Source organism: Chlamydotis macqueenii, chromosome 3 (genome assembly GCF_036417535.1).
Source record: "Chlamydotis macqueenii isolate bChlMac1 chromosome 3, bChlMac1.mat, whole genome shotgun sequence".
Classification (NCBI taxonomy): domain Eukaryota; kingdom Metazoa; phylum Chordata; class Aves; order Otidiformes; family Otididae; genus Chlamydotis; species Chlamydotis macqueenii.
In genome coordinates, this window is record NC_141558.1 from 32,018,016 (window position 1) to 32,038,242 (window position 20,227).

Consider the following 20,227-nt stretch of genomic DNA (forward strand, 5'->3'; position numbering starts at 1 on the left):
ACTAAGAGGCCTTTCTCTTGGTTCTCACGTTGATATTATGCCAGTGTCTTTCTTCCCAAGGTTAATTGTAGCATGAGGTCAGAGCCGCCTGCCTTTCTCCCAGATGAGCTGGCGTGCAGCTGACTGTCAGCGATGAAACACGGGACACTGCGTGTGCTCTGGTGACAACTCTGCTAATTCTAACTTTGTTTTACCAGCTACTGGCCTGCCAGGCCCACCGGGAACGCCAGGGTCACCCGGACCACAGGGGCCACCTGGACCCAACGGAAGATGCAATCCGGCAGATTGCTATTACCACGTATCGCAGACCCGGTCACGCACCAGTGGGAAATAAACACCCTCTCCCATAGACACTTGGGTTCACAGTCACTTTTCACTCCTCTCAATAAGTTAATTTAACCTTTTAAATACTTGGTGCATTTTTTTTCCCCTCGACACTGCATGGTATATAGATAATTTATAAGGCAAAGAATAGAGCCTTTTTCTATTTTATTTGCAGTGTCGTAATTATGAAAGGATGACATTTATTTTCCAGAGTGCATTCCATGTGTTATGTTTCTCATATTTATTTTGCTTAGAGGAGAAAATAGGCCCAAATAATTTTCATAAGCTTCTTTCTTCAATCAAAAAATATTTTATTTTAACTTGAGACAGTAGGTATGCCTCAGTATGTAAGCTGACTTTATTTTTCTTGCTGATGGTGAAGCTTAAGCAGAGAAAAATGCATTTCTGAAGTTTTAAAGCATGCTTGTTCATGGCAAATGTAGGACCTGAGTTGGAGCACTGGGAACTCTGTTTCGACGAAACATTGATGTCCTTCGAGGAGGCTCCAGCACACATTCTGAACCAGGTCTGTGTCATGCACCACAAATGCTACCTGCTGTTTCAGTCACTTCCTAGTTGTCAAAGAAGGAAACAAAGATGTGTTTATGATCTCTGTAATCCCATCCAACATTTAGATTCAGACTGACTGGAAATTCACCAGATGTAGCCCGGAGAAGTGTCTCTCCTGACTGGATGTTGTCCCATCTGAGGGCTTGTACGTTCGTTTAGTCATCGTTACGTGTACTCCGGATACTAAACCACTAGGGGCTTGTGGTGGTGTTCCTAGCTGAGACCCAGCACATCTTCTAACCATTATGTGGTCTTAGTAAGCGTAGTATCATTGCCTGCAACCAAGCTACTCTACCGTTATGTCTTCTTACAGCAAAGATGACCTCTTGCTTTAAAGCAAAGGTGGTGGGTACACAGACAGTCAAAGATGGAACTTCACAAGCCTCTAATCTTACTGTTGGCACAGTTTTTTCTCTTCCTCCTGCAATAACCATGTGCAAAAATAAGCTTGAGAACATAGAAACAGCGGAACGCAAAACTCACGGGTCCTAATAACTAGTTGTAAAAAACTATTTGAGTTCAAGAGAAATTTGGAAAAAAAGGGCAAAACTCTTTTTGGAAAGGTGTACTGCAGAGAGCATAGCTCTGTGCAGTTTGCAGGCATTCAGTAAATCCTACAAAACCAGACACTGTCAATGAAAAACAAAACAGAACAAAGTATAAACTTCATAGAACTTGAATGGTTGCGCAAAAGAAAAAATTGAGAAAATCGATCGCACAGAGGCTGATTCTGAAAAGGAGGAAGGGAGGTTGGCCGAAGTTTTGCTCCCAATTATTAGGAAGCAGGTGATCCTAGATAAGTCCTACGGAATTTCCTACAGTGCAATAGACAGTGTGAAGGTGCTATTGAGAGAACATGGACAGCTATAACCCACAACCTCAAAATAAATCCGCAGTACAAAAGCAGTAGCGAGGATTCTTGCCCCGACATTAGGAAGCCAGTCATTCTCTGCCACTTCAGGCAGGGAAGTGGTTTTCGTGATGTTGTGCTTGAGCAGTACTGAACCACCCAAGAAGCGTTCCCAAATTGGAAGTGCTGGGTCCCAGAGAAGCTGTTGTGAGATGCAAATCTGGCTGACTTCTAGGTTTTGGTTAAAGACAGTAAGGAAGGACTGGTGTGAGTCTTTAAAAAAAAAGAAACACATTGACACTTGTTCTGAATAGAGTTCTGTGAATTTGCATCCAGACCAGAGGAGCAAGGTGAGCACAAGAGTTAACCCAGGTAGCTGGGGAGCATGGGCAAGCTTTCAGGCACAGTTTCTGAGAGGGAAAGCTACCCAGCTAATCAGTTAGGTGTCTGGAGGGAAGAAGGTGCTTGCCCCAAGATATCTTTTTAAGTAAACACAGAGATCAAAGACTGAGAATAAATACCTGGGACAGGAGAGGGCAGCAGGAACCAGGACAGCAGAAGACCTGTGTGGTACCAGGAAACCAACCCCTGAAGGGAATCTGTGAGCTGTAACGCACCTGCAGCTGGGGACCCTTTGGAGAGGTCAGGGTGTTTTGTCTGTCCCTTGTGAGGATTAGGATGGACAGGTCAAAGCCCTGTTGAACCACAGTTCTCACACCTCTTTTTCTGCTCATCCCTCGCTGTCCCTCAGGAGGCCATAACTGCCCTTTCTCTAGGCCAGCACATCCTCTGCGGGTGGTGGGTGCCTGTCCTGCTGGCATAAGGGCGCAGTTGGAACAAGTGGTCCTGCTTGTGCTTAGCCCAAAACACATTGCTCCTGTTCCAGACTTCCTGCGCCCATGGAGCATGTCTTGGTTTGCTCTGCGGCGTGGGCCATCTTTTCCGATCTGGTCCTCGGAGCTATGCGAATGCTAGGAGCTGGTGAGGTGTCTTGAAACTGAGCGCTTGTCTGTCCCGAGGCACCTGCTGCTGTCCGGGCCACAGGTCTGTCAGCCCGGCCAGTAAAGCCAGGGCCCGTGCACCAGTGTACGTACCGGTGTACATACACCCGCGGAGAAACGGGCCCCGCGTACTGTTTTCCGTTCAGTCAAATGAACTGCTGGTCAGGTATCTTCCATGAACATTTCTTCATCAATTTCTTTTTACTTCTCTAGTAATTCCAATGTATGTAAAAATCTAAATATTTTTGTACCTCCTAAGTTAATTTTAAACTTCATTTTCTGTGATAATACGGAAAAGGGTGCTGTCTTGTAAAGGATATCCGCGTGACTGAGAGGTTTCCAAGCAGCCCCCGTCCTGGAAGGCTGTACATAGACTATTGCGCCGCGTTCGTGGTGTGTGTATATTTTGGGGCTTTTAGGTAGCTGAAACCAAGCATCCTTTATTTGCCGGATGCAATTGCTGTATGTTAATTTACTTGAATTTATTGGAAAGCAGAACACTTTTTATATTTGAAGAAGTTTTATTTTTTCATGTATGTTTCTTACAGATGCCTTTTTCTTTTTATAGGCTCAAATCTAAAGGTCTTTTTAAAATGTATTTGAATACTTTCAGTTGATTTGCAGGTAACTTTGGTAATTCTCTTGTTGTATTATTTTTTATTTTGCGAAAAGCCGACTTGAATTTTCTCACGCAAGAGAACGGGTATTTTTTTACACAGGCTCTCTCGATACCTTTTTAAAGATGCCGCGTTCTTCCCTGGCATAGAGCAGAGTTAATCCCAGCTTAACTTTACTTCACACTGGCTTGCTCCTACTTTATATTTTTAGAATTGAATGCAGAATGTATCTGGAAACATGCTTCTGCATGGTTTTCATCTTTGGGCCCTGAAATTTCTTTGCAGTTTCAGACTGATGTTGTCTTAGTTTTTGGGAAGAGGGCTGGGGAGGGCAGAGGGGTGCTAATGTGTTTTGCAATTTGCTTTATCAATTTTGTGTCTGTTTTGAGCAATCTGTGCTGCAGTTAGCATTGCAAGGAACTAAATACAGAGGATTATTTTTTCCAGTAGCACAAGATATTTTTCTGATTTGGGAATGTTTACGTACAACAGGACTTTGAACTGAAATACTTTTACTGATACGCTTTATCACCTATTTAAGAAAGTGTTGGGATTTTCTTCAAATAGCTATGTACAGAACTACTCAATTTGCCTGAGGAAAGTAATAAACTTGGTGAAAGGGGAACTTTTCTGAGGCTGCAGCATCCCCCCTTTTGTCCACACGATGGAGTTCAAGACGCCTTTTCAGGACGAAGGATAAAGCCCAGGCTGAACTTGCAGCACAAGAGTCAGTGTTTCTGATTTTGTTTTTGAGCCTGACTTTTTTTTTTTTCCTAAAATCCATTTATTTTTGCATGGTAGTATTTGCAGAAATACTGCCTTTCTTGGAGAATTATTTTTCAGGTAATATTGCTTAGATTTTATTTGTGGCTTGTATGTAGAACATGCAGTGACGGGACGTCCCGCTTTCCGGCATCGTTTATGTCTGCTGTAACAGTGTTTGGCTCTAGGGGAGCAGGGGGTTCCTAAGGTTAAAAAAGACCACAACAGCATACTTTGTACAACCAAGTTGCAGTGCTGCCTACTTAGTAATGTTTTAAAAACCAATATTTTTGTCTTAAACTGGATTTGGTTTCAATGCTAAAAGAGCACTGTGACATGGAAACAGGATTGATTGTACCATCCATCCTCTGTTTATGTTTTAGGGTTGTGGACTATGACAGGTGTTAGCTATGCACAGCTTTGTTAAATAAGCGTATTTCTTAAATTAATGGATAATCACACAAACCATTTTAGCACTGCTTCTTTTTCACAAGGGTGAAATACTATTTTTCATGTCAGTGTACACTCACTTTTTCTTCTTTTTCTGTAATGTTTACATAAAAGTCTTGTAAAAACCCAACGGGCTAAACTAGCATTTTCTAAACTTTTTTTCTCCAAATATGCTACATAAAGCCAACCCCTAGCCTTGCATTTTACCAATTCAGTAGAACCACTGCTCTAACTTGACGTGTTAGAACATGAGAAATATATCAGGAATCAAAACAATGCTGATTTGTTTTTTTGGTTTTTTTTTATCCTGTGTTTGTTAGATTCTGGATGTACGAAGTCATATAAACTTTCCTTGGAATCTGTTATGTCCACTACAACTAGATTGTACCGGATGGATGTTTAAATCCATCTCCATACACATAGGTGGGTGTAGGCCAAGGAAAGCAAGTTTAACCGTGACTTTGCCTTGGTTCGTGTTGAAGTAGAACACTCAAGCTTCACGATACCTTAAGGAAATGTGGTTTTCAAATATTAATTGCGAACAAACGTTACAGATTGTAGACCAAAATAAGTTTGTCACTAAAAAGAATGTAGTCTACATGTCTTTTAGCAGTTTTATTTCTAAGTCTGCTGTTCTACAAACACAAATGCATTTAATTATTTACTGCAGTTGTAATGTAAATATATTCTGTCTCCAGTCAATATATTTGAAGGATTTTCAATGACGTATCTTATTTTATTGTTTTCTTTCATTTCTGAATGGTATACAGCTGTCACTGAACAAATCGCAGTACATGCCGACTGGTTGCTTCTTTCCTTCATTATATTTTTGGTTTGCAACATTTAAGGTTCGGTTCAATGGAAATGTATTAAGTGGATAGAAAATTGCTTTTTACATTATTATGTGGCCATTTACATCTGAACTAGGATTCCAGATGGAAATGGAAATGGCTCCCACACTTTCCGTATGTGGTTCTGTCAGAAATTACAACCTTTCCTTCCCTGTTGAATCATGAGAGGGAGGATGTGACTGCAAAGAAGAGAAAGGAGAGGCACAAAGCCACCGCAGGAGGCCTATGGAGCATTCAGCACCTGGGCTGGCTGAATTAAGGGAGGGGGGGTGCTTTTGACCACACTGGGGTCAGGCTTGTGCTTTCCTACGGGTTGGTGAAACTTAGGGCTCCACAGTCTGGAGGAAAAAAAAATAAGTTAAAACCCTTGACCTTAATATATATATATATAAAGTTTATGAAAGTTAATATATTTTCTGAATCAGATGCAGATAACTTTCATATATGAATAAGAGATAATCAATTTTATTCAAGAAACTGATTCACTGAACAGTTTGACTTTAGGTAGCTTTAGGTATTTTCATTGTTCTCTTGCTGCCTGACTCTCCCAGGAGAAAAAAAAAAGAGAATTCCCACATCAATGGCATTTTGAAGACTGCTAGGTAATTTCATCTCTAACTTGATTTTTTTTCTTCACATTTTGTAGTGGCTTCAGCAAGCTTGCTCCATATATTGTCTAAAGCTGCCAGTTTTACTAGTCCTTTTGAATGCATACACAGCAAGCAAAACAGAACAGTAAAACAAAAGATTGAGGGGAGGGGAGTAAAACTGAAACTGTAACATGCCCTGCAAAACAAAGACATGTCTTCTTTACCTGTGATCCATGAGCAAAGGAGCTGTAGTGACTGCATTTTAAGTATAAAGGAAGCAGAGACTACAAGGCTAAAGAAGAATACAGCGATGAGCAGGTCAAGCAAACGCATTTCACCAATTATCTAAGCAATTTAAAAACATTTGCAAGAATGCAGCATGTGTTTGCACATGGAGCACAACTGCTAGACTCTGCTAGGAGAAACCAACACTGTTGTCTCTGAAACTAAGGGACTCAGTTTCTTGTTCCTTCTGTCCTTCAAGTGACCTTGAAAGTACCATCTGTTGACACTTCCCCTTTTTGAAGGAAGAGCAGATTTGGTTGTAGATCTGTATTTGGTTCTGTGTAAACTCAGATCAAACTTGGGCATTCAGGGAAGCAAAATCTAGCGTAATCCTCCCCGGCCTTGCTTTGTTGCCTCATTTAGGAGCTCCAACTTGTGCTCTAGAGCTCCTCTGGCTAGAGACACTCTGGCCTTCGTGAAATATTCACAAGAGTTTTTTGGTAGCAGTTTATACTGGGTTGCTTGGACCCAGTGATGGCTGTGGCAGAAAACTTATATATAAACTGTCTCTATATGTATAAACTATAGATGTATAACATACACTTATATTTTATTCAGTGTTACTACTACATATTAGTAGCCCAGTAGGGAAAGCATTGCAGTCAACATTTTAAATACCAGATTGGATTGTGAAGAACTGGTTATCATTTTGAGGACAGTTGTTAGATTTTTCTCTTGGTTCCTGCCTACCCTTAAGTAACTGAGAAGCTAAAATATGTATTTATCACAGTGCAATTAAACCTGTAGAATTAGGAGTGGTGACAGAGATCCTGGAGGGTAAAAGTGATTTTCGCTAGTCTTCTGTTAAAAAAAAAAAAAAAATCCCATATCATTTTCTGATATTGAACCAGAAAGAGATGAGAACAAGATTTACTCAGGACTGCACCAAGATTTCAAGGAGCATCTGGTTAGAATGGGTGGCACCATGTCAGTGGCTTGTGAAACCTCTCAATCTCTTTGCTTTGTGCTTTCTAAATACATTTATTTAAACTAGCCCTATTTTTTTCCTGTATCATCATAGTTGATACGCCTTTCTTTTAAACTCATAACTCTGTCTTTGTTTTCCAAATCTTTATTTGAATGTGCTGTTACTACAATTCAGTTCCCGGTATTTTTTGGTGTAGGGTCTACCATTCTTTAGATAAAATTTTTCCACTCTTGCACAAGATTTGGAATTGGTAAATATTTAGATTAACCAAGGTGTCCCATACTAACTTACTTGAGGATTTATTCTTCCGTTATGTATTTTAAGTTAAAACTCATGAATCAGCTTGAAGGCAGAAAATCTGTCACAATCTTAAGCTATCCACTTACACGGATTCTGCATTGAACTGACCCTCAGTGTTGAATTTGTTTGATTGTAATAATTCTTATTTGCTTTTTGTATTATGAATGTTTTCTCTCCTACATGAGTTTTCTTCCACTGTGGAATTTTATGCATTTTTTTTCAGACTATATTTTTTAAAGCACTTCACATTTGTATTTAAATGTTGGGGTTTTTTGCTTCTTTTGATTCATTATGTTTATGCATTACATATGGAAAATAATATTTTCATTCTGTTATCAGTTGTTTTCTTTTTTTTTTTTCTTTTTAACAGTTTTACACACTTTGTAGTCAAAATAAAACTTTGCTGGTGAAACTACAGTTTGTCATTACCACTAATGTTTTATTTGTTGTGCCACGTAAGGAGTACCTTTGAGCACTAAGCCCTAAATCAGTAAAAACTGACCTAATTCTAAAACTTTAGAGAGCATCTTTGTGTGTGAACAAGCTGATCACCTTGTATGCAATTGTCTGGATTTGTTTCTTATGAATGAAATTCTTTGCACTCATCTATTCTGATGACTTCTTGTAGTGTTAAAGCAGGACATGGGGGTTATGAGAGAGTTTGGCTGAAGCTGGAGGTGCAGGAAAACCATTCTGTCTCAGGCTTTGCCCAGAGTTTCTGGGAAGCATGGCATGTTTCTTTATGCCTATTTTCTTCCCCTGTTGTTTCCCTGAAATCTCACCCAGTGCTGCTTCTGTGGAACTAAACAGAAAGCAATAGACACTTGTAGGTAAGACTTATTTGTAAAGATTCAACCTCTTTTATGTTTTGTCATTTAAAAGTACTGGGCTGTACAAGGGACATACAGAGATTATTAAAAATAATCCCATTTAAGTAATTCTTAAAAGTCTTTACTAAAATGTGCAAATATATTTCCTTTCAGAAGGAGCTTTATCAGACATTTTTCTCCCAAGTGACCTCTAGGCATTTTCTGTCAACACATGAGGTGCCAGAGAAGCGGCTCTTAGATGCAGCTAAGGTTTGGTTTGGGGAAGGCTTATCTATTGGTTTTTTTCCAATAATTCCTTTTTGAGTACGTAATACCAGTACCTTTCCCTTTAGTGTTGTCTTGAATGTTACATGCCAAATGCATAGCTTAATTGATCGGGTTATTTCTTTATATTCTCACATGGCATACAAGTCAACTGTTTTGCATGTAAACAGATAATGAGGGGTCTAGGAGAAAAAAAAAAAAAAAATCAGTGCTTAAAACAAGTGTGCCAAAGTTTGTATTTCAACAGTGAAATGAAAGGAAACATCATAGGATGGTTTCATTGTTGTTTCTGAGATAGAATACACTTCAAAGAAGGTAAATTCAAAGCCACAAATAATTTAATTTATACAGAGGGAAACAAGATGTCTACATTGCACATTTTCCTCTAAAAACTGAGTTTATCTAAAAAAGGCAACTGCGGATGTCTAATGGAGTCTTCTAGCTGCTCTGGTGAGTAGCATTGAATGTAACCATACATACAAAAACATACAGGGGGACTTCCTTAAAATATTATTTATTTGGGTTTTTTTTTTTTTTTAATTACAACCACAGATGTTACTTCAAAATCTGTAATCTCTACTATAAATCTACATTTCTGGGACTTAAAATTCCCTTGACAGTGGCTTCTAGCCTTTTATTTTAACTTCACGTAGAAGGAGACAAGCTGGAATAGGCTTCATACAAAATTACAAATGCAACACAAATTGGAGTGGAAAATGAAGAGGTTTTTGCCATACGGCTTATTAATGAGAACCCAGGGATGGCACCTTTACAGACATTTACAGCACAAAAGGTGTCGGGGTGCAGGTTTTCCTGCCGGCCTCCCAGCTGTGTTTCTGCAGTTGAACTGATGAGCTGAAGGAGGCTGAGCATGTCCTGTACAGCACACACGGACAATGAAAGGACTGTGCACGAAGTGATGGAAGTTGCTCGGGAGTGCTCTGGAATTTATTTTATAGACATAAAAGAATAGGTACAACAGGAGTAAATAAACCGTTCCTTTTTTATTTGATGGCTGAAGACACATTATTTCACTGTACATCACACATAGGAATTAAGTAGGGGAGGAGGCAAAATCACAGAAACTCTTTATTAAAAAAAAAAAAAAAAAAGACACATGCCTTTTTTTTTTTTCTCCCAAAGGGAGACAGAGCCAGAAGGCATCACCTGTGTATTTCTGTAAGCACCATTGTTCCAGCTTGTGTTGTTAAATACACCTTTAGAAAGAATGTATAACCACTGTGTTAAAAATGCCTTACTGAAACCTGGGTTGAAAGGTTTCTCCTTTTTTTTTTATTTCTCCTTCATTTCTTATTGTTTCTCTGCTGTTTGTGCAGGAAGTAAATTGATGCCAACACCTCGTGGGACTTGCGTTGTCCTCTCAAGGCCCTTTCATGTTCTTATCAACTCTCTGTCCAGCCTCCATTCTGCAAGACGATGGCTCACAGTACCCAGGGGGGCCAGGAGGGCCAGGAGGACCGGGAACCCCAGGCTGACCGGCCACCCCAGGGAGACCTCGTTCACCATCACGGCCTTCCCTGCCATAGCTGGCTTTGCCTGGTTCACCTGGAAAAGTGGATGCAGGTCTAAAAATTGGCAGCACATGACTTGCTTAGTACACACATAGCGTTACTGAACATCCTGTTCTTCAAACTTGTACAAAGATGGCTTTTTAGTGCTCTCAGGGGATTCCCCAGAGAGGTACCTACTTAAAGGGACAGTTTTCCTCTAACAGACAACCAGGCTGTGTTTACGCAGATACAGCAATGACATTTCAGTCCTAATCCTCTCCAGTTACACTGATGCAGATCTGCTGCTAGAAAAAGTTATGGTGTAAACTGACTGCAGCACTGCAGACAACCCTGTTGGCAATGTATACGAAGGTGTAGATGCTACTTCAGAGTTATGGTAGTGCTCTGGAAACAGACATAGCAAGAATTTATTTTTACACTCCACTCAGATGTGGTGGGGAAATAGCTATACAGAGTGGAACTGCTGAGAACTAAAGTATCTTTTTACTGCTAAATCTTCAATGAAGAGATGAAATATAGTGATTTTAGTAAGCCTCTTCCAGTGATAAATTTCTAAAGACAACTCTGAGTTTCACCGATGTCCTAGGTACCAGTATAAACTAAATTGATTTTTTTTTTTTCCTTTTTACAAATAGAACAAATTGTGGTAGTTTCTGTATATATACGCTGATGGAAATAACATGTTATCTTCATTCACTGGCCACTAGAGGACAGTTGTGCTGCATTTATCAGCAAAAATCTGTCCTGGACCCTTATTACATAACACTGTAATTAATTACCACAACAATAGAGGAGAATTGTACTTTCAATGTCCTAAATTATGAATGGAGATTTTGAAGACTGCTGTGGCTGCCAGTGTCTGTAACTTGTGGCCTTTCTTTGTTTGTTTTATTTTTTAAATATACATATAGATCTCTATATATTTATGTAAAAAAAAAGCATTTTTTTAATATGTATGTCTATGTTTGTGATTGCCCCTTTTTTAAATGCTCTGTATCTATTTTTTCTAATCTTTCTACACTGAGATAAATGAGGTGGCAACTCTTTACTAAAAGAGCTTTTAATTCTGAATTGTGACTTTATCATTACCTGTGAAGCAAAAATTACGAAGTACTGTTACTTGGAAGTTTACTGTTTAATGGAAACATTTTATCTTTTCAAGGCAGCTTGAGCTATCAGTTCAATTTTTTTTTTTTTTTACTACATTTCTTCTTCTTTATCTTCAACCTCTTATACTTACCTGGAAGACCTCTTGGTCCAGGGTGACCTTTCAGTCCTCTGCCTGGAAATCCTCTTTCTCCTCTTTCTCCTGGTTCACCTGAAGCAATTAATGAAACATTAGTTACAAGCTTCCTTGGAGTACTACTTTCAGTAAGTGCCCTCTCAGAGGTAAACGCTTAATCAGCAGAGAATGTAGGTGGCTGTACATATTCTTAGCATCTTTGAATGAAAAAACCCCAAGCCTGGAGCTGGACAGCTAGTACCATGTGAAATATGCCATAGCTTGTATAACAGAAATAAACTAAACTCTCAGAACTACACAAGCTCTTTTGGCCTACAGACTCATGTTACTGGCCAAACACTTTTGCAAGACCATGTGATCTCAGCTAAGAAGTAAAAACTCTCCAGTGCTGCCCCTTGAGACAGCTACCGGAGTGAAGAAAGGAGAACCAGGCTTCCACAGTTTACATTATTCATTTGACATCTACATAAGACCTTCATAAAAGTAAAACAAAAAGAACTTTATTCTCATATACTGGTATTATAAAGACTTTTCTTTGGTGGGCACACAGCTTTTCTTCAAACTCAGATATTGCTCCAAAGAATCATCTTAGTAAGAGGCAGCTTTTTTTTCTTGTTTTGGTTGTAAAGTTCAAATTCTGTTCACTGTATATATTCCATAAAAGTACATGTATTTACCACTTGTGAATACCCTATGTAAACTCTTGATTTTATTTTTCTTTTGCTGCAAGTCAAAAGAAACAAGGATATGCCTAATTATATTTGAGTGAGCTTTATTTTAGACTTCCATACTTTCTTGTACTGCAGTGAGGAACGTTAGAATAGACTGTTGTTAGGTTTGTGGCTTGTGTAGAAATGGCACAGCAGAACATAAGGAAGCTACGTAAAGGAAAACAAGAGTCAGTACAGAAGTCCAAGTTTCAATAGAGGATGCACACAGGGTACTAGAGGAGGAATCTTACCCTTCAGACTGCCTAGCCAACATGGAGATGCAGCCTGTCTGTAAATACAGCTCTGGAAGCACTGCTCTCAGGTTACCCATATGTACTTCTGCTATTTCCAGCTACTGAACACTTTGGAATAGTGTTTACTGTTGGTTACACCAAACTTCTCCAACTTCTTATTTCTGTTTCTGCCCTCCTTCACTACCCTAGATTGCTCATTAAAGTCACTATAACCTCCTTCCTTGAGCTAGTTATTTTTGACTCTGCTGTTGTTGGTGCTGTTAAAAATCGCTGTACCTGTGTATCTTCTGTTCTATCTCATGGTAACGCATTCTTCTGTTTCTCTCTTGTCTCTATTATGCCTTTTTAAACCATTCTCAGCATCCACCTCCTTTTCTCTTTTATCACATGTCCTAGGTACCCTTTTCCTCTCTCTCTGACCTCAGACAACTCCCCAAATGGATGGTTAAATAAGTTCATCTCTGTGTCCTCTGGTAACTACCAGGAATTTAGAGTGAAGCACTGAGATTTTTTTCAGGTTGCTTGCCATGTACCATCATGACAGTGCTGCACATGAGAGCATTCACCACTTCTCTTGTATCTGTAATTGTATTTCAAGGTTTACCACAAGGTAACTTGGAATTTGATGACAATTACGATAGGAAATAAAGCATCTTGCTTCTTTATTTGTTTTTTTTTTTAATGCTCTATAGATTTTTTAATATATATATTAACATAGGGCAGCCTGCTGTGTGTTAAATCAAATTCAGCATATCCGATCACCTTTGTATCTCCAATTTTTGTTGCTTCTGCAAATACAGATATTACATTAAATGAAAACAGCAACAGAGCTCCAACAACAATGCTGTTAAGATTTGCTTTGTTTGTATTCTATTCTTTCTCTCAAAGGTTTTCCCAATTTTACTTTCTAATAAAGCTTGAGACAAAAGTAAACACTCTAATCCAGCGACAGACCAGCTTTGTGCAGAAATACAATTTTTAAATAAAACCTTCCTTCCAGAAAACAACTTGAAATCACTGCTGAATAGAAACTAATACATACACAGTGGTCATAAGACTTTGCAGAAAACTCTATCCTTTGGAGGAGTATAAAACCTCTCAGTCAGGAACAAAAGAGATTAACAATGACTTTTTGTAAACCGTAAGGTAAGTCAATTTTATTATGGATTTGTCGTTTCCAAAGAATCAATAGATTGTGGTACACAGTGCGATGATGTTAAATGGCTCAAGTGTTATAATCAAATAAGAGGCAGATTGTAATGTGAGAAACTGGATAGACTTAGAAAAGTAGGCTAGAGATTAGCAAATGAATCTGACTGTTTATGTTCGCTTTTGGGACTGCAATCCACCACCAGACTGAGTGGAGGGAAAAGAGAATCACTGCTGGAGCTTTTCAGCATATGTAAAATACAAACCTTAAAAGTCCATGAGAGGGAAAATTAGTATTATGAATCTGACTCAGCTGCTTACTTCTAGTTCAAGGCAGATGCCTGTCCTTTCTCATATTGTATCAGTGATTTTACGACAAAAACCAGATTTATAAACTAATCTTGCTGAGACCAGGCCAATGTGCCCCTTAGTCACTGGGGCAACTGAGGCAACAGTTACAGGAAACAGCTTAGGTTCCTAATTCAGGATCTTTTTGGACTTTACATGTGTACAATGTATATCTACAACCTGTAACCCAAACAGGAGGTGGGGAGGGGGAGGGGGGGGGGGGCGGAAAGGAGCAGTCAACAACTGAAAGCCAGTTACAGAATTTCTTACCTTTAGGGCCTTTACGACCAATCTCACCAGGGGGACCTTTAAGGCCAGGCAAGCCACGGGGTCCAAGCTGTCCTGGGAAGCCATTTTCACCAGCAGGCCCTGGAGCACCTGGTGGTCCTGGTCGGCCAGGAAGACCTGGAGCACCAAATTCTGGCCTCCTAAGACTGGCTGCCAGCTGAGCTAGTTGTTCTGCAATAAACAGGACAGAATTAAGCAGTAAGTGGACCTGAATGGAGAAATTCCCATCTTCACTGAAGAAAAACGTGTATTCTCTGCTACAGAAACTGACAGATTACAGTACAGCACCTTCCTTATGTACAAGGCTATTTATGAAATTTTACATATCAGATACGATCTTAATGCTACCAGTGGCAAACTGCATAAGCACGCTGTGAAGCTAGTCACTCTGAAGCCTACATCTTAAACATTTACTGTTTGCAGGCTCAAATGACTCAAATGTATATGGTTTATTTAGAAATGTCATTATAATTTTCTGTACCATTTAAATTTCAACCATCTAGTAGGAAAACTTACTCATGTAATTGCTGTCTCTTCAAAGAGCATTTTATTTATTTTATTTATTTATTCCTTTCAGAGGAATAAAACCATCAAATTGGTGCTCATGAGCTCAAGTTTCATAACTAATTGAACATTTCATGTTGATCTTTTCTTAAGGTAAATATCTGCAGGAGCTTTGCTCTTTGTTAGGCATAGGATCAGTTTGCCATTCCCTGGAATGGGCTAAGCTAGCTATTCTCTTTTCATGCCACTGCTGTAACAGCATGAGAGCAGTCCTCTGTTTCCTTTACATTTCTGTTCTAGACTTCAAATTCATCTTCCAACATATCTTAGGAATAGCATTCTCTGGATACAGCCACACACAACTCCATATGACATTTGCTATAAAATCTGCAGGACCTGGCAAGACTAGTTAATTTACGGCCACAATCAGGACATCTTAAGAAGATGGCATGGGAGTGGGGGGAGGGGGTAAGATCCAAAATACGATAGGAACTATAGCCAGCAGATACATGAGGAAGACTGGGGATAGCATTCTGTGGGCAAAGCCTACAGAGGAGCTGAACTTCAGTTACAGTTCTCTTTAAGCTGACAAGGTTCCAGAGACTCATTTGGATTGATTTCTATCTCTATCTCTTTTTTCTTTTTTTTTTTCTTTTTAAACATGACAGCGTTGACAATTATAGGGGCTCTCAAGAGGGATGCAATGAAGACAGTCTAGCTTTTCCCTGTACCCTTCTCTTCACTGCTAATTCTGATGGTTATGAATAAATTCAAGCATCACATCTGATTTCTTTATAATCCTCCTCAATATTACTGTTTCTTTCAATAAACCACTTTTAAAGGCCTTTTTATCCTATTTATAGAAAGTTAAAAAAAAAAATACCCTGTTGGGCAGGATCAAGAACAATGATGACTACTAAGTATTTTTTAGATTAAACCATGAGCAGCAGTTTCATTCTGGTAAACTCTTAACATTACAAAGGCATAATATCCCAAAGGGCACCTTCAGTAGCAAGTACAGAAAAGTCTCTTTTGTGCTTAGCGGGTAGCATAAATTTTTAAACTCAGTTGTATTAGAAAAGCTCCAGATTTCTGTATGTGTCAAGAAGACCTAAGAAAATGTAACTAGAGTTTTGAACATCTGCCTATTGCTTTCATTTTATGGTATGTTATCTCCAGAAATAGGTAGTTCAATGAGGCTGCAAAGTATATATAAATAAGGGACTTCTTTCTTATATTCTCTCTTAGTGTGTTGACATTCACATTTGGGAAGATTTTCTGCCAGGTACCCTGCTGAGCTCACGCTATTTGTTCTGGATAAGAGTGGGAAAATCTTGGTTGCCTCCACAGCAGTAAATTATCCTGATGTAAATGCATAAGAAACATCAAATATTTTTTAGCATATTTACCTTGCATGACTCTCATGCAAACCTGCTTAATATGCTGATCAGATGGTTCTTTTCCCTAGGATTAAAAAAATCATAGTTTAAGAAAAACAGTTGCTATCACAGTACATTTTATAAGTGTGCCTGATGCAAAAAAAAATGCTGTCTGGTCACTAAAAGATGTTCCAGTCCCTGCAAGTGCAACCGTTACAGCTGAAATCAATTTGACTAGCAAGGTAGATGTAGCCTATGTATCAAACTGGAACATGCACACTACAGGAGTGAGGTGGGCATAAGAAAATGGAACAGAATTGAAAGTCGAGGACCCAGGGACCTAACTGTATACAACCACAAGATTTCTCTGGTGTACAAATGTGTCAGTTGTGAGGCATAGTGTGTTTCAAACTCTGCTGTGGCACTTGGGTTTTGCATGTGTATGCATTGTATGCATCTCCTGATGCAAGAAAAGGAGCGGTGTGAGTGGCAGCTGAGCATTCAAAAGATACCAATCCCATGAAAGCAGTACTTACAGCTGGACCTTGGCTGCCAGGCAGACCTGGGGCACCCTGTTCACCCTGCAAGCCTCGTGGTCCAGGTGAGCCTCGAGGTCCTTCCATGCCAGGCAGTCCCCGACTTCCCTCAGGCCCACGGGACCCAGGGTCTCCAGGATTACCAACCTGACAATGGCAGAGAGGAATTTCAACAGACTGCTGTGCTAATGTTAGGCTCATTCTGACGGATCAAAATGGTGACAAGAGGGATTCGCAAATGCAAAACAATGAACGCTGGGATGTAGTGTTGTTGAACAGCTTATTTTTGAATAAATGACTGGAGTCAGTGGTCATGTGATTTATAAACTCACAAAGAGGTCTATATTCCTCACTAAAAGTGGAGAAGTGGAAAAATAAGATACTCTGTCCAAAGTGGCAAATTGGCATCTATGAAGACATACACAAGACATTTTTTTTTGTCAAGGAACAGTTCTCCTATATTTGGTTTCTACTGCTGCCCTCGTGCATGTCACATGCAGCTTTTCTAGACCTTAAGCACTCCTTATGTTACAGAAATTCCACCTCTCTGCTTGCTCCAAAAGCCTTTCATGCCTTTCATGCCTTCAGAAAGTACCAGAGTATGAGCCTATATCGTCTCACCCCAGGCTGCCTGGGAATACGCATTCTTGCTTTGTTTACATCTGTCAGAGAGAGTTCACAGCACACAGGTTCCAGTGCCTATGCTTGAGTTTGCTGGCACAGGGGAGGGAGCATCCTCAAATAAAATCATGTTAGCAAACTGCCTGAACAGATGCACTGCCAGCTTATTTCACTCAGGGACGGGGTAAAAAGAGCTGTTTTACTGGTATAAGCATCCTGACCCCTGCGGAATGAAAGGATTGATATGGTTACATCAGTATGTCCACTTAAGTACATTTAGTAAATAAAACTATAGCTTCTGATCCAGTAAATTTTCTAAAAGTGATTAAATATCATGCAGTGAGACCTACGCCAGCAGGCATCTCTGAGCTGCTTTCAATACAAGTTATTTTAGTACTATTAACCAATAGTAGTACTAACAAAGAAAAAGAATAACTAAAAATCAAACAAATAAAAAAAACCACAACAAAATCCAAAACAAACATTAAAAAAAATCCTACATACTTATGGCTTCCCAAATCTACTGGGGGGGGCGGGGGGCGGGGATAATAAACCACCTGGACTTGCTGAAAGAGGTGCTCAAGAAGATGGCAATTACTCAACTGTGGTATCAACTAAATCCACAAGATGGAGCCATTTCAGTTCCATCTGTGCTGCCTCTCAGACGACTAATTGCTGTCCCTGTCAGAAGGAAACCCAAAGAACACACTTCAACAGATATATTAAGAAGACAGAAAAATTCCCTTCGTGGACAATACAACCAGGAAGCCATCATTCCTTTCTTGCCTGGTGAGTTACTAAGTTCCCTGACAGATTACTCATCCCTCACTACGATGTGTAGGTACTCACTAGGTTGACAAGCACTCTAGGGTCTCATCAAGAGAAAAAAAAACTTTAAAAATCTAGGATGATAAAATTACAGATTTCTCCTCTAATCCACCTCTTCCTCATGTTCTTCTCATAAGATCTTTATTGGCAGTACACAGTGAAGCTTGCATTTCCTTAGCTCAAAGTCACACTGGCCACTGAGAACACAAGCATCGCTGTTTTTGTTACGTTCAACCTCAGTTCCCTGGCAGGCAGAACTGTTGATATGTCAGTATCATAGCCCAAGCTGTCAGCTGCTGTAGCAATCCCACTCTTCAGTGATCACAAAATAAATGAATGTGTTCAGCTCTCAGATTCTTTACTTATGTGACATACAAGCTTCTGCTCACCTTCCATATCAAAGCTATAATTGTTTTTACTTCTAAAAAGTAAAAAAAAAACCTCAGGAATATAGGCCAGAAATACTTCTGCTTTTACAGACATCAGTCCTGCTGCCAGCTGTTTCACCGTGTAAAGATTACAGTCTGCACACAGCCACTGCACTGAGCCTCCTCTCTGTACAACACCTACTGTACAAAGAGTGCATTCATTTCCCTTTAAAAAAAATAAATAAATAAATAAAAATGTGTTGGCCAGAAAACTGCTGTTGAATAATGCTTCTCTTTTATGGAGCTTAGAATTCAGGACATGAATTCCTTTCCAAAGCTAATTCATTTTAATATTAACTGTATTCAAAATTTAAACAGAAGAAATGCTGTTGGAACTCATTCAATTTAACTGTGATAAAGAGCTCAGCTTATTATTTGTGTTTTCTTTCTTAAATCAGAAAAGATCTTAAATCTGATCCACTACACCTCTGTATTTCTGTAACGGTGCTATTCATTATACTTACAGCTCCCTTTGCTCCTGGTAATCCCATATCACCCTAAGCAGAAATAAGACAAACTGTATTAGAAGAGAGCATCCATTATCATAGACATTACAAATGCAGTAAACTTGACATGATTTCTTTACACTATTAAAAAAAAAGCTCACATATTTAGTTGATTTATGCAAAATTGCACCTCAAATTAGTTACAATTTATTTGGAAATAAACCTTAAATTGCAGATTTTTTTTTTAAAGTTCCTTTCTCAAAAACATTTCTGTAAGGTACAAATAAGAAAGCATGTTTCTTACAATTGGTTTGTGTTGCTTATCATTAGAATTAGACACATGGCTCTAACCTCTCAAACCACAGTCACAGCACAGGACAATCTTAGCAGATTGCTTGGAAACCTTCAGGGAAGCATTATTTAATCAGGATTTTCTAGTTTGACAGAATTATGGATATCTTACGGTGTTGTGTTATCCCTGACAAAACCGCAACAGAAACCAGGCAGGTGTCTACCCAATGTGCTGTGAAGAAGCCAAACCTAGAAGTTTCTGCTCCCAGCAATCTGGCTCCTGGCTTGAACAACCCTGAGATCCCTCTATCGCTTGACTGAGAGCAGCAGTCCAACTATCCAGAAGATTTTTATTTTCTCTTCGAAACGGAAAAAAACCCAAATGTTTCAATACCTTGCAATCACCTATAAAATAAACTAACTCATCTTCTTCAGTGTTTTCATGTTACTATTGGAGAGATTTCTGAAAATCATATTTTCCCAGTTCCTAAACGTCATTGGTGAAATAATGGGGTTTCTAAAGGTCAGAAAGGCCACTCTGTCTGTTAATGAATATGCCATAAGTGAAGTAGCAATAACAACTGTTATTGGTTTAAAACCAGACTAACTGGCAGAACACTTAAATAACCCCTGGTATTGCTTCCTGGGAATCTGTATAGTGATGGTAAAGCTGTATTACTGGACATCCAACACACCAGGGCTGTTAATTAACTTTAAAAGCCTTTCAGAATTGCAGAGTGTAGGGAAAAAAAAGTGCTCATTTCCAGCACATAACCTGGCTACCATTTTTTAAATAGGGAGCAGTTTACTTCCTTTTGAAAGAGCAAGTTCTGGCTTTGTTGGATGGGGCCCTGTAGAACCTGTTGGTGCATTTCTCTTTCTGTAGGAAAACAAATCCTCTTTACCCAAGGGCACATGGCTCAGGCATTATCCATGTGAATTCACAACATGCTGCACTCCTGCAGTATACACACCTTTCTCCAGCAACTCTACAGCAAAACAACCTCTTCCCAGACCATTCTCCCTCTCCCTAACAGCCAGTTGCTAC

General features: G+C 39.3%; 2 protein-coding genes across 2 annotated transcripts in view; one reads left to right on the top strand and one right to left on the bottom strand.

Annotated features, from left to right (window-relative positions):
- Positions 1 to 358, top strand: part of COL19A1 (collagen type XIX alpha 1 chain) — a 198,039-nt gene extending 197,681 nt beyond the window's left edge. The window contains exon 50 of the mRNA XM_086743558.1: positions 198 to 358. Within this exon, the coding sequence (XP_086599684.1) occupies positions 198 to 334 (137 nt within the window). The 3' untranslated portion in view covers positions 335 to 358. The remainder of the gene's footprint in view (positions 1 to 197) is intronic.
- Positions 359 to 10,003: 9,645 nt separating this feature from the next.
- COL9A1 (collagen type IX alpha 1 chain) overlaps positions 10,004 to 20,227 on the bottom strand; it is a 44,870-nt gene continuing 34,646 nt past the window's right edge. The window contains exons 27-31 of the mRNA XM_086744818.1: positions 18,907 to 18,939; positions 16,060 to 16,114; positions 14,129 to 14,317; positions 11,395 to 11,472; positions 10,004 to 10,188 (exon numbers count right to left, since the gene is read on the bottom strand). Coding sequence (XP_086600944.1) covers positions 10,004 to 10,188; positions 11,395 to 11,472; positions 14,129 to 14,317; positions 16,060 to 16,114; positions 18,907 to 18,939 — 540 coding nt within the window. The remainder of the gene's footprint in view (positions 10,189 to 11,394; positions 11,473 to 14,128; positions 14,318 to 16,059; positions 16,115 to 18,906; positions 18,940 to 20,227) is intronic.